The sequence below is a fragment of the Protopterus annectens genome, chromosome 8.part0 (genome assembly GCF_019279795.1).
Source record: "Protopterus annectens isolate FY-2018-M chromosome 8.part0, PAN1.0, whole genome shotgun sequence".
In the NCBI taxonomy this organism is placed as follows: domain Eukaryota; kingdom Metazoa; phylum Chordata; order Ceratodontiformes; family Protopteridae; genus Protopterus; species Protopterus annectens.
Window position 1 is genome coordinate 357,625,653 of NC_056741.1, and position 26,292 is coordinate 357,651,944.

The 26,292-nt window shown below is 38.3% G+C and overlaps 1 protein-coding gene across 1 annotated transcript in view; it reads left to right on the top strand.

Moving 5' to 3' along the window:
- The window catches only part of CLCN1 (chloride voltage-gated channel 1), a 2,440,475-nt gene that overhangs the window by 1,990,840 nt on the left and 423,343 nt on the right, over nucleotides 1-26,292 (top strand). Inside the window, exon 17 of the mRNA XM_044079868.1 lies at nucleotides 18,168-18,379. Within this exon, the coding sequence (XP_043935803.1) occupies nucleotides 18,168-18,379 (212 nt within the window). The remainder of the gene's footprint in view (nucleotides 1-18,167; nucleotides 18,380-26,292) is intronic.

Genomic DNA, 26,292 nt, shown 5'->3' on the forward strand with positions numbered 1-26,292 from the left:
CGACATTCATATGGCCGAGACCATATGATCGACATTCGAAATTTTGACCATGCGGAACTGACATCTCTGTACAGTGCAAAATGGAAAGTTTTCCATCTACCGCACTGTAGTGTGATCTCAGAGTTGGTATATTTAAGTTCCGGGGGGTGTGGGGGCAGAGCCCCCCACGGGGGTGTAAGGGGGCATAGTCCCCCTGGTAGCAGCGGGAAGGTAAGATTTTTGTGTTTTTTATTTTTTTATTGTATGGTCGACATTTCGAATGTTGATCATATCATCTTGGCCATATGAATGTCAACATTCTGAAATGTTGACCATATGAAGTAGGTCTATATAAGTTCATAGGCTGATATGTTAGTACTTAGCAATCTGTCTGCAGACCATTTCAAACCTAGTCAAAAACTATATTCAAAAGTTCCTTGTAGCCTCAAAGAGGGTAAGACAAGATAGACCAATGAGAATTTGAAGCTGCCTATCCAATTATCTAGGTTTAACTTGATGGTGACAGAGGTGCTGTTGTGTTTGATATGCAGTGGATGTTTGATCCAGAGGTGAGGGATACATTGGAATATGATTCTATCATACCAGACATGTCTTATTCATCTGCTGATGAAGGTGTATTACCTTTAACTGAGAATTTCAGATACCATTAGTTCTGCAAAGGAATAGGAGGTCAAATAAAGTTGGATCTTTCATGGCCAGAAAGGCTAGACACACATCTCCATGGAGGAGTCTGTCAGAGATAGAGTACAGAGAAAGGACAGCCAGTCTCTCCTGATAGCTATGATTTTTTCATATGTGTGAATATCTGGAGTTCTGTCAAATGTGGATTCCACAGCATTTCAGTTGTAAAATATAAATATACCAGAATGTCACTTTAGCAGGGGAGAAAAAGACATACCAAATTTTTATTTACCTTGTATGAGTATGCATGTCAGTTAGGTCTAGGGTTAGGGTTAGGATTAGTTGTTTTTTATGGTTACTGTTAAAGTTACGGATAGGGTTAATATTGCCTTTATGGTTAGGTTTGTAGTTAGTGATAGCATTAGGATTAAGGTTAATATATTTGGCTAAGAGTGATGCAAGGGAAGCCTATGCTTAATCTTAACTTCAAGTCTAGTTATTATGGTAATACTGACCCTATGCCTAGCCATAACCATAATGTCATAATGTGTGATGCTCAGTTTCTTTTATGTAAATATTTGTAATTTCAGCTATGTATTTTGTTTGCCATTTTTCCATACTTTTTTGGTGTACTTAAATTTAGATATAGATAAAAACTGAGCTGTAGATGTAGATACATGTTTGTGGATGGGAGAAACAAGTTAAGATGCATGCCAGATCCCGTCAGTTGCATAGCATTACTTACTCCAAGCAAAGCCAAGACACCTATGCCTCAGAGACATTCTTCTTCAAGCTTAAAACAAGGATAACTGCTTTGTATGAAGGACACATATAAAGTAGTAATTGTGTTGTAATGTAGAGCGCTAAAATGGCAAAAGCATGTTTTCAGCAAGGCTACTTAACCTATAGATACATTCTTTATGGTGCACTGTGGACTGATACACACATTCAGCTGCATCCACGACAGTGTTTTTCACATAGTTAGCTAGTTACATCTATAGTCTTTAACCTCTCAGCCATGAAGTCATTCATTTTTAAATATACCATGTCCCTGGTGTTCAATGTGAACTTGCAAGTGCAACTTGTTTTTGATAAATGGCCTGAGAATTAATTCACATGGTGTAAATAATTTATAACCAACAATGGAAACAGTAATATACAAAACTAGAACACCAAGTCATTATTGCAAGTGGGGAATCAGGTTTTTAAAGAAATGAACAATCAGAGAGACAAGAACAAAGCAGCATTATTTTTGAAAATAAAATAGTAAGCTAATATAAATTACATGAATAGCGAAGGCTGAGGGGTAGTATAAGAGTGTTCTATTTTTAGGGTGGAGGGGTTGGCATAATGCTTAAGGCCTTTACCTAACAGATGCATGGTAGGGAGCTTGATTCTGACCTCTGGTTATTGACCAGGCTTGTAACAGTCTGCAGAGTAATAGCCTAGTAGTACTTACATAAAGCAGCTAATTGGAAGGATGATAAGTGCTTGAAAGTTTAAATAGGTTCTGAGAACAGACATAGGATGTGACATTAAAAATAAATAAGATGGTTTTAAAAGTAGACAAGAAATGGGAACACAACACTGAAGAAAAAATGTGTAGAAAAGATCATGTGTGTGTGTGTGTGTGTGTGTGTGTGTGTGTGTATACACACACGCGCGCGCGTGCACGCGCGCATGCACACACACACACACACACACACATACATACACACGCATATTAAAACTGCAGTTAGTGAAATGCTGTCATGAAACATTTCTCATACCCCCCACACCTGCCAACAATTGAATCACTGACCATTCTTTTCTAATCAGTGGGGCAAGAGCAATCATCGGTGTGGCTGCAATATATTAAGCAGTGAAAGGTATTTCTGTTTAGTCATACTTCCACCCTAGAGGCTGATGTGGACAAGTCTGTGACTGTGAGGGCTTATACTTCAACTTGAAGTTTTCATGCTCAGACAAACACACACACACACACATACACACACACACACACACACACACACACACACACACACACACACACACACACACACACCATAATTAGGGTTACTTCCTCTGGATTTAAATACCATGCCCATGTCCTCATCCCTGTGGATACTGGCTGCATTGTCAGCTGACTTAGGCCCTGAATACCTTCCCTTCAAGGATATGTAAGCTGGTATTTCTGATCCAACCTTGCCTGGCTCTTCCAGCGCCTAAACCGCTATTCATATTCTTAAGTGTTGCCAGGGATTTTTCTCTCTTCATTACAAAGCTGGGCTTGTATTCAAGGCACATTTCTGGACTGATTAATGAATAAAAAATACAATGATGCATTAATAAACCACAACTGATGGTCATACATAAGTATTGTTTTGATATTTTTGCATTATAAGTGATGTCTTCTGTACCAACCTCATTACTAAAATATGTGGTTATATTGTATTAGTTGAAAGCTAGTTTCACAGAGAACATGTAAAATCTCTTCTAAGGGTGCTAAATAGATGCTTAAAATCTGATTGAGAAGTGACAGCTGTTAGTTTCAGAATATACTTTACATAGATTTCAGCATCTTCAGATATGTGTAAAAAATTGTGAAACATATGGGGTTACATTGTTTCTAATTTATGGTAAGCACATTATCTATTATAATTTGAAACCAGTACTGTGATATACAGTTATAACTTGAAATCATGTATTTGCTGCTGTCATGCATTATTCTGTAGGGATTTTAAGTAAATACATCAACAACTGTGTGACAGACTAATGCTGATACTGATACTGATTCAAAGGCTCCAAGCCATGTGTGATGTTGTTACAATTCCTTTGTGCCATCAAGTTTTAAATATACTTAAGGACATGTTTCATTAATTGTAGGTAATATCTTTTCACGTCATGGTAATCTTTGTTTTATGAAGTTTTATTTTGTTGGTGATATTGAGGTTATCCTTTAACGGACTACAGTACACATAAACTAAAAAAGCATATACTTGTTATCTTGTCTTGAAGTTCTACACAGTCCAATATGGTCAACAACACAAAAAGTGCTTATTACTAATTTTATTTATTTTTTTGGTAAACCTGAATGCACTCATAGATTAGATATGTTGACATGATCTTACTTCCTGCCCACAATAGGATTATAACATCATAGGAAGTTACTAGGCTATTGGCCCTAAGGCCCTTATAAGCCTAGCCAAGAGTTTAGCCCATGCTTAGACAAATCAGCACCCAAAGTCCATGTTCAGCAGGGACAGAGCTGGAATCCCAAGGGTGTATTTTCTGTTTCCCATCCAGTTATCCAGGTTGCGCTTAAAAAGGGATAATGAGGTACTCTGCTTGACATAGAGAGGGAGTCTCTTCCACAGATGGGGGAGTCTCTGGGACACAAACCTCTCCCGCCAACAAGTCCTATTGATGTCACAGACCAGGTTGAGGTCACATGTGTGGGTTACTCGAGTGGAGCTTGACTTGCGGATATGCAGCAGTCCCATCAAGGCAGGGTCTGAGATTGCTTTCTATGCCAGACAGAGGTCATCTCTGAGGAGTCTGTATGAAACTGAGTAGAGAGACAGGGCTTTTATCCTATCTGTGTAGGGTAGATGTTTGAGGCCCTGGATTCTCCTGGTGAGGAACCTCTGTGGTCTGTCTAGCTGCTGCATGTGCTTTTTGAGGTAAATGGCGAAGGGGGCGTTGTACTCAATAATTGGTCTTATAAGGGAGGAATACAGGGATGTTATGACCTCCTTGTCCCTGGATGAGATACCCGTACTTATATGGTGGGTGATGTAGAAAGCTTTTCATACAATGGAAGCAACATGGTGGTCAAAAATCAGGTTACTATCAACCTGGGTGCCCAAATCCATCACAACTGATTGCGTGCTTAGGACATTATTATTTATGTAATAATATGTGGGGGCATCATTCTCCACAAAGGGGATGATGATGCATTTTTTGGCATTCAGCTTGAGGCCATGTTTCTGGCACCTGTCATTTGTTTGGGTGAGACCCTCTTGGAGGATGTCCACATCAACTGGGGAATTGGTGACCGCACCCAGCTTGCAGTCTTCTGCAAACTTGGTCAGCCATAGCCCACTGGTTTTGGCCTGCACCTCAGAAAAGTATATCTCAAACAAATAAGTCCGCAAGACCGATTCCTGGGGTACACTGCTTGTTACGGGTCTACTGCTTGAGGTGGCTTTCCCTGTTTTGACTAGGGGGGTTACATCAGTGAACCAGTTTGCTACCCATCTGGTAACATACAGACTGATGCCTAGTTGAGAGAATTTATCTATTATACCTGAGTGGGGAATAGTGTTGAAAGCTTTGGCTAGGTCAAAGTAAGCGGCATTGGCCATCTTCCCCTTGTCCATGGCTTTGGTGACTGCCTCAGAGAAGTCAACCAAATTTAACATGCATGACCTGACTCCCCTTGATGAAACCAAACTGTGTGGGATTGGGTGTTTGGAGGTTGCCAATGTCCTTGTTAATGAGATCCATGATAATCCATCCCATGGCCTTACAGATCAGGCTAGTTAGGCTGGTGGGTCTATAATTTCCTGGATTGGTGAACACTCCACCTTTGTGTAAAGGGATGACAGCGGCTGTCCTCCACTTGGCTGGGAAGAAGCAGGTACTCAGGCTTTGGTTGAATAGGGTGCCTAATGGTGCTGCAAGTTCCTGCCTGAGTTCATGTAGGATGCAGCCTGGGATGTTATCAGCTCCCATGGAGGCTGTATTTTTTGCCTTGAGAGGGAAGTGATGACTTGCTCCCTAGAGATAAGGGGAGACGGGCAGTTGCTGGCGAGGTCCTGATTTATTGATGGGGGACAAAAGGGTGAAGTTTTCACTGAACCTGTCTGCCAGCAGGTTGGTTATATCTACGGCTTTTGTGTATGTGGTATCCTTCACCATCAGTTCTGAGCAAATCTGAGGGCTTCCTCTGAGATTGCGGACATATGTGAAGAAAGCCTTATGATCGTTTTTAGTAGATGTGGCCAGTTTTGACTCGAAGTTTGCTTTGGATGATTTCACTAGTGCTCTTATTTGCTTGTTCAGACTAAGGAGAGATTACTTCCAGTTAGGCATCTGGTCCTTCTTGGCCCTGGACAGCATTTTTTCCTTTTATTATAGAGTTTATTTACTGCAGATGTCCACCAGACAGGTTTACTCTTTCTAGAGGAGGACAATTTTGTCCTTTTGGGTATTCCTGATTCCATACAGCTATATAAATACTCATATGGTACTTTTGTGTAGGTTTGGACATTTGTGCCAATACCTACAAAGGGGGAGAGGGCTGTGAAGCTGTTTATACTTTCCCTCAGGAGGTTGTAATCAGCTTTGGAGAAGTTTTTTGGTTGACCCTAGCTGTAGGAGGAGGTCTTGTGAGCTGGTGACATTGAAATGACCTCTTTGTGGTCAGATCGTACCAGGGAGGATGACACTGTAGGGATGCTGTAGTGGTTACTCATGTTGGTTAATACCAAGTCCAGGATATTATCACCTCTTGTGGAGGTGTCAACCAGCTGGCCCAAGGCATTTGCATTGACAAAATCAAGGAATCTCCGGACATTTGTGCTTTGGCATGAGCAGTTCTTCCAGTCTATGGTTGGATAGTTGAAGTCACCCAGGATCAGGGTAAAGGGTTGAATCTTGATAGATTCAAAGAGGTACAGATAGGTGGAGTGAGCATCCTGAGTCAAAGTTGGGGGCCTATAGCTAGCTTTGATTTGAATAAGGGTCTTGACAATGGTTAACTGCACCTGGAGTGTCTCATATGAGTCTTACTGTCTGACCAGCCTGGAGGTGTGTATGCCTTTAATATATATATTGAAACTCCACCTCCTTTTGCATTCTTGACCACAGTTTGAGGTCTAAATGTATGATAGGATGAGTAACCTGGTATAGCTGTGGTGCTCTCTGCAGCTTTGAACCATGTTTCTGTGACTGCACAAATGTCAGCATCTTCCAAGTTTAAGAATGAGTACAGTTTCATGTTTAGACTCCTAGAGTTTAGCAGCATGACCTTTAATTTGCATTTTGATTAAATTTTCATGTTGGTAGTTTAGACCTTATGGCATTGGCTAAAAAGGCACTATGGGGGAGGCAAGAGCCTTTGCCAGAATTCTGAAGCCCAAAGAAGACAGACGCACAGGCCACTTCTGGCAAAGCATCATGGTCTGTTGATCATGTCTTCCCAGACTGTCAGGTACTGGATCCCCTTAGAATGACACCAGAAACTAAGCCAATTATTAAAGTCAATAATTTTCTGTTTGTACTGAGGCATCATTTTGGATGATGGTAGAATGCTGCTTAAGGCTAGGGACATACTTGCCTGGAACACATATTCAGTGAGCTCAAACATGTTTCTCTTCATATAATCCAGGAAGGTACGTCTCAAGCCATTCACACCAACATGGACTATGATAGAGTCAACAGTATCTGTTGTTGAGAGACTTGAGTGCATGTGTGATATGGTGGATTCTGGCACATGACAAACAACTAGCTGTGACTTACTCCTTATCCAGCCTGGTGAGGGGAACATCTGTGTGTCATGGAGTTTCCGATGACTAATAAAAAATGTTGGGTTTATGGTTAGCCTTAGTGGCTGTGAGACATGGGTGAATAGACTATGTATGGTGTCTGGTGCGGTGGGCTATGGAGTTTGTGTGTGTTTTTGCCTTAGAGGTCTCTTTTGTTTGGGTATGGTTTTGTTGAGGTCTTCCACATATGTGGGTGTGTGTTGTGTAGGTGTGGGTGGTGTTTGAGTTGTGTTGTTTGTGTTGATAACCTTCTCAGTGCCAGATATATTGGCTTGTCAGGGAGAGAGCATAGACCCTAGGTTCCTAATGTAAAAGCATCTCTCACAAATTGTATTCCTAGGCAGTAGTAGTAGTAGAGGGTTGACCGTGTACATGAGACAGTTGCTGCACAGTCTCAGGATGCCCATATCAACCAGACTGGCAGGAGAAACTGTAAGAAATTGTACATCCATATTTGTCAGAATCTGAGGGAGGAAGGCCAGAGACAGTTAAGGGGGTAAAGGATGGAATGTATAAGATGAGTACTACTATGTATACATACATACAGACAGACAGGTACATAACTTTTAACCTGCACACATAAGACATCTGGCCAAACACAAGGACAAAGGTATGTTGGACAGTACATGCAGCCAAATAAAGACTGTTGCATAGGCAATGTTGCTGTGGACAGGTTGCAATTTTTTTTCCCCAAAAATAGATGATGAGTGCTAGAAATGGGAGCGGGGCTTCTTGTCCAGAATCTATTTTTCTGATATCTAATAACCGGGTGCAGTTTTCAGCTGTCCTGACAGGCAGTTACTTCAGCAAGGGCTTAATTATGTCATTTCTTAGTGTACTAACAATGGTCCTAAGTTAAATGCTGACAAATGTATGTGGTTATATTAAGCAAAACACCTCTCTAAATTGATACTGTCATCTGGGACTTGGGCACCTGTGTTGACATCTTATTATAATTTGACATCTCCATGATAGTTCAGAAATACTTCTGAACAGCCCAACTAATTTTCAAAATCATCTCAATAGTTCCTCTGTTCTCATCTCTCAATGAGATCAGTATTTAATATAATGATGTTCCTTTCAGCAATATGCTTATATATTGCTCAGCTTGAGAGACTTCAGAAAGTTTTAACTAACTGGTTTCAAGTCCCTTAGTTCCCCAAACTGGCACCTCCACCTTGTAGTCTGTCTTGTACTGGCTATTTTGCAATGACCTTTGTCTTGTTTCGGACCATGAAAGGTCCAGGCCTATTCAGCCTGTTGCACCTCTGCAGAGCCAGTGCTTCCTTATATGCCCACAACAAGAATCTCAACCTATAGCATCAAATAAATAAGACTGTGAGATGCAGGATCAGTACCAAAACCAATGCATTCCATGCCTGTGGGACAAGTTTCCTCTGCATATCAAGCAAAGTCCGGCCACGGTGGTGCAGTGGTTAGCATTGTCACCTCACAGCAAGAGGTTCTCCGGTTCGATCCTCGGTTGGAGTGCCTTCTGTGCGGAGTCTGCATGTCCTCCCTGTGGTCGTGTGGGTTTCCTCCGTGTGCTCCGGTTTCTTCCCACATCCCAAAGACATGCAGTAGGTGGATTGGACACTCTAAATTGGCCCTAGGTGTGAGTGCATGCGCTTCCTGTGGAAGGTTGAGCGCTGGGCTGGCAACTCGACACTGTAAAACTCCACTACCAGTCATTAGCAGACAGGTGATCTGCTGTGGCGACCCCTAACCAGGAAAAGCCGAAAGAAGAAGAAGATCAAACAAAGCAGAGAAAAGCAGGACTCTGGCTGCTTCACAGTTAGTCTCAATGACTGGATGAGCAGTCATAAATTCTCCCCAGGTTATTGTGTATCTGTAACTACTGTTGAATTATACATTAATTCAATGGGCTTATTTGGTTACGCTCTTAATAGTGTTATTGACTTCTTACAAAAGTATCATTCTATGAACCTATAAACAAGTTTAGTAAGTGTTTAAAACATTTTAAATCAGAGCAGTACAGTGCTTCTTCCTTGTTTCCTTTGGGATCATTTCCAGAGTCTGTGGGTTGAATAACGGACTTGTACATTATTATTTTTAAAGTATATACAACCAAGTGGTATATTTTTTACAAAAAAAAAAAAAAAGTCTAATATTTCTATGCAATGGTACCATAAACATAAAAAATAAATAGCAACAAATCAGCCAAAGTGCAACATAGTAGAACAATCTCCATACCAATTTATTTTTAAGTTGACCAGCTTAATTAGGAACAGAAACCTCTTCCCCAAGAAGTAAAATGTAGACTTCTGTCTCAAATTCCTCTGAAGAGAAACTGTTAACTTCCAGGAAAGTTGCATGAGTGTAAATAGATGACTTATATATTTATACTCAAAATGTATAACATTTTAACAAATGTCCCAGACAGGTAAGGAACACCTGGTTAAAATATTACTATATGTTTCCTCCACACTGCCGTTCATAGCTCTTAACTGTCCAGATTTTCACAGGAAGTCCAGATTTTTGCCTCATATTTTTGGTCTGCTCCTTATAATTTTTTTTTTTTTTTTGTGGCAAAAAAAAATAAAGATTGTAATCATTAAATAATGGCATACATTTGAGTTTCAGACTGACATCCTTCAGAAAACTTTCTAAGTTTATAAGAGCAATATTTAAAATCCATCCCTATTTTTTGGGCCTTTCTCTCCCCATTATTTTAGGCTTTGTCCAGATTTCTTGCAGAGGTTGAGAAGTATGGTGCCATTATGTTTCTTTGCTGCTGTTTGGTTTTAAGTGCACGACCATGGTTAGGAGTAACCTTAAACCCTGTTTATGTTTACCAATTGTAAATAGTCATGATAAATGGTTGCAAATACAGACCAACGAATTAGTTTTTCACTGCTCCGTCTGTTTCGTCTCACGCCACATTTTCAGTTTGAAACAATTGGTTTGTATGTTGTACATCATGACAGCTATGCAGAACTGGTAACCAATGTAATAGCTGCTCTTCTAATTTTAACACTTCTGTTGGTTTGCTGAGTTTTCCTACATAGTGTTATTGTTTTATTTTACACATTTTTGTAATGTGTTCTGTTCTATTTTGATACCTTCATTTTGTATTTCCTGAGCTGTCTAGCTCCTGATGAATCAGTGATTTTTCTCAGCTAACAGATTTAAATCAATAAAAAAGAAATAAGTAAGCTCAATAATCATTAATTGTTATGCCTCTTGTTCTTGTGCTATGAATTTTATCTTGCATTTTAATGATGGCCCTAATATATAGGTAGCCTTGTCAAATCTTTGTGATACCAGAAAAACTGAAGTGCATCCTCAACACTATGTCATTTTTTTTTCTTTGTTTCTTTTAAATGTGGATTAGCACTGCAGTTTCACCAACTATGAATTCATCTTTTTGGCATATTCATCAGGCTTTCCCCTATAAATTTTGAAGTTACAAGCTATTAAACATAAGGCAATATTGCTGGTTTTACACATGCGCATGACTGCACACGTGAGACAGAGACAGTTTGTTATAGAATGATGCTGTCAACTCAAATAAGTAAATGAATAATGGCTGCAGAATTCAATCTTCTGTCATTAATGTGCTGCTAATTTGCCTAACAATTTGACAAATTACCTGATAATGAACTGATGCAACTGAATGCAATTTAAATTCCTATAACACATCAAGTGCTGCACCTAAAACATTCTTTTGAACTAATTAGCTAGTATCACAAAAGCATATTTATAGCAACCAGATGTTGATTATCAGAGAGTGCATATGATATAGTGCACATTTCATTATCTTCAACAAAATGGAGTTCATGTACCAATTAAAATGTAAGTACAAATGTGTGCATAAAACTAAAGTTGTTTTGGTTACATTTGTCACATGCACAAGCACACACAAATAAACAAGTGTAAGACACGGATATCTAATGATTAGTTGCATTTTCTTATTATAAGTACTATGTAATTTTGTATTTTTATATGACCACATAAAATCTCTTCACATGTCATTTGCTTCACTGTTTTGGGCTCTAGCTTTAGATGGCATATATGTACCCTAGACTTGTTTATTCTGTAAATCCTGGACTCCATTAATATATTTTGTTTCAGAACTAAAACAAATTGCATGTTGTGTACTGATAACACCATGTTATTCATTTGACTCCTGAGATGACCTTTGAAAAGAGGTATTGCCTAGCTACCTTGTTATTAAAGCACAGACAGTTTAGTAAAACAAGCTAAAAGCACTGCTACTTAAGTGGTTTCCATTTTGCATGTCACAACTGTCATGTTTATAGATGCAAACAAGAGAAGAACTGAAAAACAGCAACTGAAACTGCTGCATTTCTGAAGCCTGGTAAACAACCACTGTAATGTCATTGCACGAGGGTGGCCTAACAATGGACCCTGGTAACAGCTATATGACCATTAGCCTCACTAGCCTCATGTGTAAGGTTACACAAGGTATTACCTCAGACCTCATTAATCTGATCACTGAAAATCCTGGTAAACCTGGATCCTCATTAATTTCTTCAGAAAAGACCACTAAAACAATACCAATACATCACAGATATGCACTATCTATAGTATATCTAGACCTGGCCAAAGAATTTGGCACTATTTCCCATGCAGCTATTATTAACAGACTTGTAAATCTGAATAAAAATCCATATATCATCGATAGTGGATAGCTGACTGGTTGTTTCAGTGAACTCATGAGGTTAGAGCTGCATCTGATACTACTAAAACCAGGAAAACTACTAGTGGTATACTACAAGACTCAGGGTTTGGCTCTCTCCTATTTAGCATTTATTTTTCGATCTCTGGGTCAACATGTCTGTCCTGCTGTTATTTAAGATTGCAGGCAACTGTAAAGGGGATGTTATTATTAATTCTTACACTGACTTACAATTACTCAAGAAGTGATTAGACTATGCTACCAGTTTTTGCAAGGACAGCACTCTCATGTTAAATGGACAATAATGGAATATAGTTTATTTTGGTAAGCAAAACATTTCCATATTGTACTATATAGGTGACATACTCTCTACTCAGACTCTGCTGTAAGAGACCTTGGCTGTCTTGTCAAAAATTATTTATCCTTTAACCATCATGTCTCCATAGTACTTCAGAAATCTTTATACCAACCTCAATTAATTTTCAAAGGTATCTCCTCTAGATCCAAGAAGTCACAGTTCCCATTTACTCATCTCTTTTCAGACCCCATAATTAAATATTAATGACTCCTTTGGAATGTATCTGTTGAAACAGGTCCCCTTCACATGGTCGACATTTCACAAAGTCGACTTTCATATGGCCGAGACCATATGATCAACTTTTGAAAAGCCAACCACGGGGAACCGTTATCTCCATACAGTGTGGAATGGGAAAATTTCCCTCTTCTGCACTGTAGTGAGATCTCAGAGTTGGTATATTTAAGTTATGGAGGGTGTGGGGGGCGAGTAACAGTTCAAGGTAAGTGTTTGTTGTATTTACTTTACATGGTTGGCTTTCCGAAAGTCGATCATATGGTCTCAGCCATATGAAAGTTGATTTTGTGAAAAGGTGACCATGTAAAGTAGACCTGTTGAAACATATCATTCAGCTTGAGAGACCTCAGAGGTTCCTATTTAAAAAGATCCATAGCCTCAATAGCATCAGTTATCTGGACATAATGACAGCCCATGTGCTCATTCTCTTATAGACTCCTCTATGGCAATCTTCTTCTAGCTTTTCAAGCCATGAAACACATGACCCTCCTTGACACCCTTTCCTTTACAGAACAAAATTTCATCAAACACCCAACCGAAGGAGTTAGACTTCAACAGATGAATAAAGCACATTGGCATCGCAGATCTGTATTCCAAACTATTCCCCATCTCTGAATAAACTTCCCTTACATTTCACACAAAGTATCACCCTTGCCAGCTTCAAGGTAAACCTAGAAAATGGGATAGGCAGCCTCAGATTGTCCCCCAATCTTTCTGGTGTTGCCCTCTTTGAGGATGCTGGGGACTTTTGAATATTGTGCCTAGTCTTCTATCTGCAGAATCATTATCTAGTACTTATAAACCTAGGAAATTAGAGAAGAAAAAGGTGTTAGAACATGAAAGACCCATATATATTACAAAAATCTGGGAGTACTATAATGCAGAAAAGTAAACAGAGTGTGCAACTGAGGGGGTTTATTGCATTACTCCCTTTTACAAAATAAGTGAAAGAGGAATATTTGGGGATATAATACCTGTGCACTTCTGTCATGTAAGTAAGATAATAAACATGTTTCTGTAGCTTTTGCTGTATTAATATCTTAAAATACAATAAGAATTGCCATTTCTGAGGCAAGATTGCATTAAAAATGAAGACTGTAGTTATAAAATTTAAACTTCTATATGGTTTTCATTTAGGATTTTTAATTCCTGAGCTTTTTATTACATGAAAATTAGTGCTGATATTTCCTTTACAGCTGAATACATTACAGCAGAGAGATCATAGTCGTTGTTTTGTTAAGTTAACACAAACAGTGTGACTAATCAATTGAACCATAAAAAAGTTACATTGCTCTCTTTGCCAGGAAGGATTTTTCTATTAGTCTTTGTTTGCAGTACATGGCCTGGCATAGGGCCATATTCATTAATGCCTACACTGTGTATACTGTCTGGATTCAAGAATGCCTCTACCACATTTTTTCTGCTTTCTAGTCACTCAGAAATATTACATTAAGTGTACATGCAGTCTACACTTTGTGGTAACCTTTATAACCCCCTCTCAATATTTAAGGCTGGAAGCAAATCATAGGAAAAGTAAAATTAGGAGGGAGAAGGTGTGACTTATACTGGTGCTGTCTGTTCACTCAAAATGGTGTATACTTAGTGTACACTTATTGTAGGTATTACTGAATCCCAGTGGTTATTTTTTTCGTATTTATTTAGAAATGGATACATTAACACCTGTCCCAGATGCCTTTCTAAGAAATACAATTTCTCAAAAAATTTTCTTTTGACAATAATACAAGCACAATGCCACAGTGTTACTTTCAGTGGTCCAGATCACAGATTTGGGGTACATTTTTCCATGTTCAGTGATTTATTGGCAAGCAATTGAAGTTAATGACAAGGCTTTCTGCAGGAAAAATGAAGCACTTAATTGCCAAGAACGAATTTCTCATTTGCAAATGATTGACAGTGCCACTCCCTGAAACAGCAAACCACACGACGCCTAAACTATACTTTAACAGGTTGCAATCAACCTTTTACCCCTCCTCCTATAAAGGTGCCTACCTTCTTCATCACCATTTAATTAAATACACTAACTCCATGGTTGCATGGAGAAACTACAGTGTTTAAGTCTAAATTATACAGTAATAATATTAGCCTTTGGAAATCAGTTACAGAGATATCTTTACAGTGGCAGTCCTAACACAATTATATATGGTTTTCTGCTTTAGTCATAAGACTGATAGTTATGAAATTAAACTAAGTTAAACCTCAACCTTAACTGGCTAGAGGTCCCCTATAGATGAACCTACACACAACCACTGATAATCCACTCAATAAGCCGGAACATTGCCCAAGTCACTCATATACCCACTAAAGGAGATCTTTGCTATGAAGACAAACTGCTACTTATGAAATCTAATATAAAAATACAGTAGGTGGTACTATATACTCTATCTCTGTCACTAGGAAGAGGAATTCTCTTTCAAACCAAAACAAAGTGAAAAAAACTAAATTCCTTCAAAACTGAACTTAAGTAACATCTTATGCCTACTTTGCAGCACTTCATTTCCTACATAATAGAACCTACATTTTTTTCTGAATAGTCATTTCAATAGCGTAGTATGCCTTCTTCTAGGTTCATAGGTAAGTACTGGGCTAACTTCCCTCCATTTTTAAGCCTAGCCATTTTACCTTTCTGTGCTCAAATTAATCTGTCCTATTTGGTTAGAGATTGGCTTTACCCATCCTAGGGTCAATACGTACATATATTACCTCTAATTAGAATAACTGGGATTATGCTGTGGATAATTTTTGGGGACCCATGCATGGGATAAAGAATTTTGGAGGTGCCTTTATCCATTAGTAGTACACGATGCAGTCTGGGATACATTTTCTGTTTCCCATCCATAGGCCTAAGTTGTGCTTGAATATGGACAGGAATGAACTTTGTTTTATGTGGCGGGGGAGTCTGTTCCACAGCAGTGGCACCATCTTGCTGATGTTGTAGAAGAATGCTATGATTTTATTTCTGAATACATTATCTGTTCAATGTATGCTTTTGTATTATTTGTATTGTAATTCTAAATACATCTGAACATCATGTATAATGCTTCTCAATGTTTCTATTGGAATAACTGATCTGCACTTGTTAATGTAGTCATTGCATCTTGTTGGAGCTTTTCTACCTGGGCCTCTGCTAAAAAGGGGCTTCTGCCCTGTTGGACTTTCCCGGATAACAAATGCAATAACTGACTAAATAAATAAATAAAGCTTCTAGATTTGTAGTTTTATTTCTTCAGTTCTCAACATCCAAACTAACCTTAAAGATTGTTTGAGCTGCCTGAACTGACATTTGATCTTAAACTTTTATTTCATTTCACAGAACAAAAGAGACACTTCATTTGCTTTTCTCACAGTATACTTTGCAGATTCTTGAATTTGAATCCTGCTGGAGCAAACATGTGACAATTTTCTCATGTCAACAGTTTCTGTCCTCTAAGGTGTGAATAATGGTTGAAACATTGCTGAAATGTCTTCCTACTGCATTCTAAGCATACTGATAGAATTATATGTTTTTTTCCATAATAAATATTTTGTTTCAAAGAGATTCCTTACTGTGTTCAAAGTATATACGACACATTTCATTTCACTTTCATTACTGGTTTACAAACCTTTTTAAGGTATCATTACTTGAATGCTGAGGCCAGCATACCTTGGGGTAGCCAGGCCCAAGCCTTCTTTAGGGAAGACCCAAGCAATTCTGAGATTTTTGTGGACTTAAGAGTTAACTACATGAGGAAGGACAGCAGCAACCAATGGGTAGAAATATTTGATTATGTATCAGTAGTAAAACAAGAGTAATCTAAGACAAATGTTTATTGTTTAAGGTATGTATGTGTGCATGTATTGAGGGGAGGATCATCTACCTATACCTGTACAGTACTTATATATATTTTTTGTATGAACAGGTCAAAGGTATTTTCCAACCTTTAGGAGGAACTCAAGGGCTTTTATGTAGTTTGAGAGATGCTAATAGTGACACAGTTTAAAAACCTATGCTTTGAGTCATTCCTAATTGTTAATTTCTTCTGTTACTTATTTTTGATCAATAAAATGTAATTTTCCCTTCCGCACTGGACTAGATAAGTAATGCCCAAACAACAGCTCAAGTGACCTGAGTTCAACTAGCAGCTTGGTTGCTTGATAGGTCAGACAGGAAGAATGGGTATGTTCATCCTGGGATAGCAGTGGTTCTTGACATTACTTTGATAACAGGGCCTCAAACGAAGAGCAACAGCTCACCACAATGCAGAGTCTTGTGCTAAGAATATGTGAGAATGGCCATCCAGGCCATTGATAGACCCTGGAGGCACACTTGGGAGAACATGCATGCAAGGACTAGGGGAGATAAGCAACCATTGTGATTTTGCAAGTGGTGGTGTCACCCCTAGGGTCAGGATAAGCCATAAAAATGGAAAATAAAGCTCTCTTTGCTGGGATGCAGGTGAGAGTACAAGTCATCCTCGTGGCTGTTTGGGTCATGGTCCACCTTGGGCAAAGTATTTTTGATTGAGAGAAGGCTTGGTAATCAGCAGGTAAAGGAAGAAAACTTAACCAAAACATTTTTTCCCTTTCCATACATTAAACCAGTTTTGATAATTAAAAAGTCCTCTTTTCCTTGCTATGCACTGAGGCAGTGTTCTGCCCCAGTTTTTTTTTTCTAGTTTCCATCAATTCACTTTAAAGTCTACAAACTAGCATCATATGAATTTGCATAAAATAAATGTAAAAGCATATCAGTCAGTGTAAAACAGATAGTTCGAGAGTCACTTCTGAGTGACTGGGTGTAGCAAAACATGTATCAATGGTGCCAGTCTAGTCCAGCAGAGCAGGTATATCCATCAGAACAGGTATAAGTAGGAAGCATACTGAAACCCCTGGTGAGTGAAATAACATTACTATGGTAATATCACCATGACTAACAATAAAATAAAGCATAAAGTTCATTTATAATACAAATGATTGCTTATTATACTATACTTCATCTAAAATGTAATACCTGCTCATATTACTTTTTATATCAAATATCAGTGTTACACATCATAGTTATACACACACACACACACACACACACACACACACACACATATATATATATATATATATGTATATGTTTACTATTAAAATCTCGAAAGTGGAAAAAAAAAAGGTACTTATGAGTGAAGTGTTTTGCTGAAAGTACACATCACCTAACGGTCCTAATGTTAAAACATGACATTTTTGGCACTTAACAGCAATCCCACCCTTCCCGTAACTCCCTAACTAGGAAACCTAACATACCATTTATGCAGGGGGGCAAGCCCCCCTGCACCTCCCTAACTATATATTCTAACTCTGAGATCACACTACAGCGAGGAAAGGGATGTACTTCCCTTACCGCACTGTACCATGATCCCTGTACATAATCGAACATTATATTTGTGAATGCACAGACCATTCGCAAATATTTCATTCGATTACATGGCTGGCACACATATGAACTATTTGAACATCTGTAGTTCAAATAGTTCATAGGCGTGCAATGCTACGCCGACTATTTAATAGTAAACTATATATATATATATATATATATATATATATATATATATATATATATATATATTTGTTTGGTTCATGACAAAACTTTGTGATGTAGATACAGATTTTTCATTTTTTTCTGATGTGCATTCTTTGCAACAGAAACATGCAGTGATGTTAAACTTGCAAAATTATTTGCCTTTATTTTGTTTCTCTTTTTTATCATTTCCTGCAGAGTCTATGATCCTGCTAGGCTCAATAGAAAGAACAGAACTTCAAGCTTTGCTTCAGAGGCACCTTAGTAAGGAACGACGGTTAATGCAGAAGGAGCCACAGAGGAAACAGCTGTTAGACAAGGGGCAGGCTTCACCACGGCTTGAAGGCAAACACAAGTCCTTTCCTTTTGTATATGAGGCTAGATCAGAAGAAATCGTTCAGAAGTCAGAAGTAAGTTGATTTCCTTATCTTGAAACTCCTAATATTCATAGTTACCATCACAGGCAACTCAGATCTTAATGTGGAAGTACTGATGACTGCATCCGTCTGGTTTGCCTTTCATCATTCAATGTTTTCAAACTAGATGAATATGTATATTTTTGCATTTTAGAATTTTTTGTGGAAACCTTACAGAATCATTTGCTTTCACATTTTAATTTTGCAGAAATAGGAACAGATAACAGTGCAAGACAGCAAGGCTCAGAAAGATAAAACAATAGTCTCATAGCATTAGTCATTTGGTCATTTTATATATCATCACACACAAGATACTGTAACTTAGAACTATGATTGCTAGAGCAGCTCCAGGAGATGGCAGAGTAACTTGCTAGACATATTGGTTATGAGGCATTGTTTCATGATATTAAAATCACTATTAGAGATAAACAGATAAAAAAATGAAGTGTTCTGATAGACTCAGAGACACAGAGGAAACATCTATCCATGCTGGTGAAGCTTCGGATTTAGATACAATGAATAGCACCCCACATGCCAGAAGGTTGGCCAAGATAAGGAGGGAGGTAAGAACTGTCTTTATCCAGTTCATCTCCCTTGGGTTATAGGTAAGCGATACCACAGTCCATCTTTACATCACCATTTGTGTCATGTTCATATAGGTTCATGTGTTCTGCTAGAAAAGAGACAAAATAGTGTTAATTGTTATATTAAGACAAGATTGCCATTTAAAACTAACAAAAAAAAATACTCGTTATGGAAGGCTGAAGAAGATATTCTCCACAGAAGCTTGATGAATCCCCACAAAGTATAGTGTTTCAATGCTCATTTTTACTTGTTTTAATGTGAATAAAATGTAGAGTTGCTTGCTTCTTTGCATTTTGTGTTCTGTTACTTTTTAGATCCTGTTTTGATTGAGTTGGACAATGGCACTCAAATGTAAGGCAGTCTTGTTCTTCTCACCCCCACCCCCTCCTTGCAACACAACTATTCCCACCTCGGGGGAACAACAAGAAGTCTATCATGAATGAAAATGAAAACAAGAAAATATACAAAAACACAAAGAAAGCTTCACCAGTGTTTTATCACTGCAGGAATGTCCTACTCTTAGACAGCTTCTCACTTCACCAGATATTAAGGTGCTGAACACGAAATCAAGACTCCAGGAAAATAAAATCTCCATTGGTGATGCAAGGACCAGTCTAGCTACATTTAATTAAGGGTGATTAAAATGGATGTTGAAACGTAAACTGAGACAAGAAATCAAAAGACTTCCAAAATAAATCACTTTGCTGTTGTACATATACTAACCTGACATTCTTTGGTATGCATTAAGTTAAAGAAATGCCAACAGAATACAGTTTTTAAGGGTGTTTTTTTGCTTATAATAGTGGGAGTCTTGTCTTGTAGTTTAGATTCTATGATTGGGCATATCCTGCTGGCTCCTTGGGATAGTGCTGTGCAAAGACAGCCATTATGTATAATAATCATTAAATACTTTATGCTGTTTGGAAAAGGTGTAGATATTGCACAGTGTCTAAACGTCTAATACATTACTGTGGCAGAAGCAACTATCAAGACATTACAACTTCCTCAATGAAGTTAAAACCCTTAGCAGCATACAAGAGCACATGTAGAAGTTTAATTACAGCATCAAATGTATTCAGATTGAAACATTTTCCTTCTCGGCAGACCTTGCAACAAGACCCTTGATGCTCTTTTTGTGACACTGACATGAACCATTGCTGCTCTTTGATTTTCCTTGCAGGCTTCCAGTCTCTATAATGATATCATTAATGTTGGTAGGTGCATTATTTACACTATACACAGGGTTGTCTTGCATAATTTTGTTCTCCTTTAAAAGTTTATATTCTTTTTCCTTTCTTCTTCAAAGATGTTTGACTTTGTAGAGGACAGGAGATAGACTTATGTAGCTGAGTATGGAGTATAAATAAATCCTATAGTAATGCTGTCCCCACTCCACTTTTTGAAGAACACTGATGTTGTGGAGTTACACTTATATTGCAGTATGATCTACTGCATTATAATGCAGGCTTTATGTGGAGAGAACAAGGTGTGGACCTTAATGTCAAAGTTAGTATGGTTTGTATGCAAAGTGTCGTGATTCATGCATTGGTCTGTGTGTGCTTGCCTTCCTTAACTCACAGACGTGGTTATAACAGCTGCCAGGTCTCCATGAAGATATGCTGAGTAGTTTCAGACAGTTGCATTCTTTTATATTTCTGGATGGCTAGACCCCCTACAGATGGATGTATAAACTGCTTGTTCCTTGATTGGTTGGAAAATCATGTATAGCTCAGTCAACAATGTAAATAAGTGATGTAATAAGCCAGTCTGAGCTATGTAGTCATAGGGTGACCATCTTGTCGGGGATTAGTGGGATTATCTTTAAAGCTGGATAGCTCTTTTTTTTATACTTTTCTTTCCTGCTTCCTAACCCTCACTGACATCTCATATATGCAATAAAAACTGCAGCATCTGTTAATCTTACTGAGAATGTGCCTTACTGCACACCTCAAGGTTTAGTTTCAATCAGAGAATTGTTCATTTTGTTTTGTTTGGCTGTTCCTTAATGTAGGCTATATCAGGTCTAATGCATGTCTCAGTGGTGTTTAGTGTATTTAAATACCTTGGCAGCATATGAATGACATGCTTTAAGAGTCTGTTTGGGCAGAGAAGATGTTTTATAAAGGCACTACTATAATCATCTCTACCTTTATGCTTCTTCTGTTGCATTCTTCATTCTCCCTTCTTTCTCTGATAAGTAATGTGGTACAAAGCATTGCTTCTTAGTTTCATAGTCTTCCACACCTGCGTTAAGTTATGAAGATGCTAAGATCCTCCAGGGTATCAAAAAGAGGGCCACATCATCTTGTGTTTCTAAAAGTAACTGAGCAGTCAAGATCTAAAACTGCCAATATAAAATCACCATGTAAGGCTTTGTCTGTAAGACTTAAGTTAGCCCTGATTAAGTAATTTAGTCTAAATGATAAATTAATTTTTGCCACTCTTTTACTGCAAAACAATATTTTGTATTTGTGTAGATGGAATTTTTCTCAAAGATGTTCTGTTAACCAATTCTAGTATGCTTGTAACAATCTGATTGTTTGCACTGAATGGAGGATTGTATTCAGCACAGCAAATTACAGCTTTAAATAAGATTCATATCAGTGTGAGTGTATGTGAAGAGTATAGGAGTGTACTCAATAAGGGGATAAATTACAGGCTTAAAAAAGTTGACTAACATCATGGTATCCCTTATTTATGTGACTTTGAAGAGTGAGCCCACTTACTTTATTGCTCTAGCCTTTAAACAAAGGGTGTGATCAATGAAAATAACTTATTATTTATTATGTTGCCTAAACCCCTAACAATTTCAACAATAAAAGGATATCATCATTGCAAAACAAATCATGTGAATTTGCCAAACGTTTTTGCACTATTCTTAATTCAGTTAAATGTAATTTCCAGATAAGTAGGTGTTGACTTTGTCAATGCCCACACATGAATAAATAGCATTCCTCATCTTATAATCATCCACATATTTTGTTGTCCAGCAAAAAAAGAATTGAGGAAAGATGGCAAATCAATATAGCCAAACAAAACAAGGCACTAAATGGACTTCTCTAGAAAACTCAAAAGTAGCAGATCTCCAAGGAGAACATTCACAAAGGATCATAACTCTGTGCAAGTTCCCTGACTAGCCATCAATCAACTCAAGAGATTATACAGGGATTTATATGATGTTGCTGAAGGCTCTTGATAATACCAAAATGAAGGATTAAGTCAAAGGTGTTTTATTATGTGAAGTTATATTATTGGTGTTATAAGGCCCAGGTCTTGAGACATTTCATGTATCTCACAGAAATTTATTGTATATTTGAGAGTAGAAGAATCATTAATAAACCAAAATGATTAATTCTGCACCACTGTATAGGATAAATCCCTGAATATGTCCCTAGCTGAGTTTGCTTATCAGTTCAGGAACTTGATTCAGGTAGGCAGGTTGTTTGGGTAACTCCATCCTGAGGGACAACGGTGTGATGACTTAGCTGATCAAGCCCTGGTGAAGGTGGAAGCTGGGAGTAATCCCAATTCTATAAGGGGTAAGATGATCAGGAAGATGATGCTGTCCTAGGGCTCAGGGTGGCACATCCTCAAAAGGTATACCTCATTGTCAAACTAGCTATAAAAGGATATGTCATCATGCTGGCAAGGGACATAGCCAAGAAACATTCTGGCAAGCAGCATAGATGACACTGCAGGTACCACTCTGCCCCTCCACCAAAATGTCACTCTCCAATTTCATTTATACCTCACTGGTAGTCCCTACACTGGGGCAAATGACTGGATATTCGTCACTCTTCATCTTCCCTTCTCTCTTAGCGAGCAGCACCAAAACTAAAGGTAGTACTGGAATTGGGGGTCAGTGTAGTAGGAGCAGTATCGGGCAGTGGATGGTCAGAGCTGCCGCTTGGAACAAAAATAAATAAATAAATAAACCCATGCTGGTTAGTGTCTGTTGACAAAGTATATGTGCTCCTGTTTTGAAGAGAACAAAGTAAACAGTATTCCAAACATTTCCTCAGAAAATAATCAAGACTTATAGTCTGACATCGCTTATACAGACGTGGTTTATACCTTTTATATTAATAAGAATTGCTGTTGACTCTTTCCTATCAATGTAAGTAAAATTCACTTGTAAAAAGTATTTCAATGCTTCTACATGTTCAGTCAAACTGTCCACCACATCATAAAAGAGAAAATTAGAAATGTTGTGGTTGTCAGAGACTTTTGAGTTTGACTTAAGCACATCCATATTAAATGATCAAAATATAAATATTATATGAAAACTATGATTCATGCTAGTAAACATATATATATGAGCTTATACTATCAGCTCAGAAGGGTAGTATGAAATGGTTCTACAGGAATGTCAGCTTCCAAATCAAGAAGTTATGCCCTGTTGGCTCTATCGTACTGCATATTATTATGCATGTTATATTTCCTGTTGAGATGGCAAAGATGTTTATTGAATACTTTTCCAGTAACTGTGGAAAATATTAGCCAGCTTTGAAAGTATGGAGGGGTAAAACCCTGGCTACAACCCAGATGACCTGAGGTCAGATAGCACCTTGGCCTCCAGCTGGAGTTGGAGTGGAAATAGGGACAGATTTTAAATATTGCTCATATAAACTTAGAAAGTTGTTAGGATAACAAAATATGTATCACCATGCATTTTCTGAAGGATATGAAGTCTGAAACTAAAACGTGTGGCATTATTTAGTGACTTCAACCTTCAGTGACTTGCCAGAAAACCACACATTTTATGAGGAACAGATCAAAAATGTGAGACAAAAAATCTGGACATTTTGCGAAAATCTGGACAGTTGGGAGGTATGGCCCCATGGCTGTGTGCAATGCGCAGGCCAGTCAGGGCATGTTATCTGCTTTGCAAATGATGTAATCCCTCAATACTCCCCTGACCATGATTCTGTTATTTGCAGCTATGGATATGTGGGAAGGCAATAAAAAAAATAATACAAAACTGAGAAAGTGGAAGCTCTCGTTTATGGCTATGGATAGCAAACTACAAGCAGTGAAAATGTTTTTAGTCCCTTTGGTTTTATATACAGACCAATCATATCCTGAGGAACCAGAAGAGAAGTTGTGGACAATAATTAGTAAAGAGTTAAAGGAATTTATCTGGGAAGGGAAGAGGCCAAGGGTCAAGTGGGATAAGTTGATCTTTCCAACAGAACAAGGTGGTTTAGGATTACATGATTTGGAGGAATATTTTAGAACCTCACGGTTTTGCCTTGTATACATAACACAAGCATCAAGCTATAATTCAAAGTTGAAAGGGATGATGATAAAATAGGGGAAATTCAAGACATAAGGAGAGAGTGGGAATTTAGATGCAGATCCTTAAGGAAATTAATGACAGCCTTACAGAATACGGAAACATTCCTACAATGGGGCTAGGCCAGGCCCAGGGGGGATGGCCCCCCTGTTGTAGAAGGAAGTAGTAGTCCACAAAAATCACAAAAAGTGATAGGCCAAAGAAGAACCATAAAATGGTAAGGTGGACTACTGAGGATAAGAAAGAAATGATGCATTGTTACTATTATGCAAAAAGCCGAGAATTTCCATATGCAAGATATACAAACTATTAAGAGAGAAATTAGAGGAAAGAAAAATACTTCACAAGAAAAACTGTCAGAAGCTTCAAATAAAAAATTGTATTCATTAATACAACAGATTTGTGAAAAACACTATATAGATCAAGAAACATTGATCTGTTTGAAAAAAGAAGCATCTGAGGAAGTGTGAAAATATAAACAACAAAGCCTAGAGATTTTTGAAAAGTATAAAAAAGAAATCTGGACATGGGAAAGAAAGAGAGATTTGATATGGTGCAATATTTATGCAAAGGAAAAAGCCAAATTAATCAGTATAAAGAAAGCAGTCCCAAAGATATTCAAAAAGAAATACAGGCAAAGGCATCCAGATAAGGAAAATTTCACAATAAAGAAAAGAATATCACAAAAAGGGACTGTAGGAAAGAAGATCAGTAAAGTAGAAGTTAAAAAAATAGAAGGTGAAGTTATGGAATGCAGCTTCTGAGCCCCCCAAGCATTTCTGTGTTGGAGAGAAGCCTTCTAGCTTATCAGTGGGAGTTTTAAGCACTAAGTAGCCTATCTACCACAAGATGAGTGGTTTCTGGTCCAGAAATTGTAGTTTATTGACCTTTTGTGCAGTTTTTCCATCTCTTTCAACTTTTCTGGCTTAAACGCCTGCATTTGAGCTTCTTTCCAGCTTCTCCTGTAACTAGTCTAGTCCAGATACAGATTTGCTGTATCCAAGACTGTAAGGTTCTGAGCCCCCCAATCATTTCTATGTTGGAGGGAAGCCTTCTAGCTTATCAGTGGGAGTGGTAATCACTAGGTAACCTATATACCACAAGAGGAGGGGTTTCTGACCCAGAAATTGTAGTTTATTGGCTGTTTGGTCATTTTTTTTCCATCGCTTAAAAATTTTCTGGTTTAAAAGCCCACATGTGCGCTTGCTTCCCACCTTTACTGTGGCTAGTCTTGTCCAGATACAGATTTGCTGTATCCAGGACTGCTTGTAAGCGTCTGAGCCCCCCAAGCCTTTCTGTGTTGGAGGGAAGCCTTCTAGCTTGTCAGTGGAAGTGGTAAGCACTAGGTAGCCTATCTACCACAAGAAGACTGGTTCCTGGTTCAGAAATCGTAGTTTATTGGATGCTTGGGCAGTTTTTCCATTTCTTTCAACTTTCTGGTTTAAAAGCTGCATTTGCACTTTTCTCACCTTTCCTGTAAGTAGTATAGTCCAGATACAGATTTGCTGTATCCAGGACTGTATGTAAGCTTCTGAGCCTCCCAAGCCTTTCTGTACTGGAGGGAAGCCTTCTAGATTATCAGTGGGAGTGGTAAGCACTAGGTAGCCTATCTACACAGGAGGAGTGGTTTCTGGCCCAGAAATTGTATTTTATTGGCCGTTTGGGCAATTTTTCTATCTCTGTCAACTTTCTGGTTTAAAAGCCCGCATCTGCGCTTGTTTCCTGCCTTTCCTGTAACTAGTCTAGACCAGATATAGACTTGCTGTATCCGGGACTGTTTGTAAGCTTCTGAGCGGTGCCAAAGTCTGCTCTTCAATTTTTACCTTAGATCTGCTAGTTCTCTCCTCTTCTGCACTTTTACTAGCTTATTGGTCTAGCACTTTAGCAGACTTCTTTTAGCAATTATTGTAGCACACAAAAGTGCTACCAGCACTAAATGTTCTACAAGGGAACAGATCCAGTACTTATTATTAATGCCCACCCCTCCAGGCATGTCTAAAGGTCAGTACTCTGTGCTTTCTCCTAC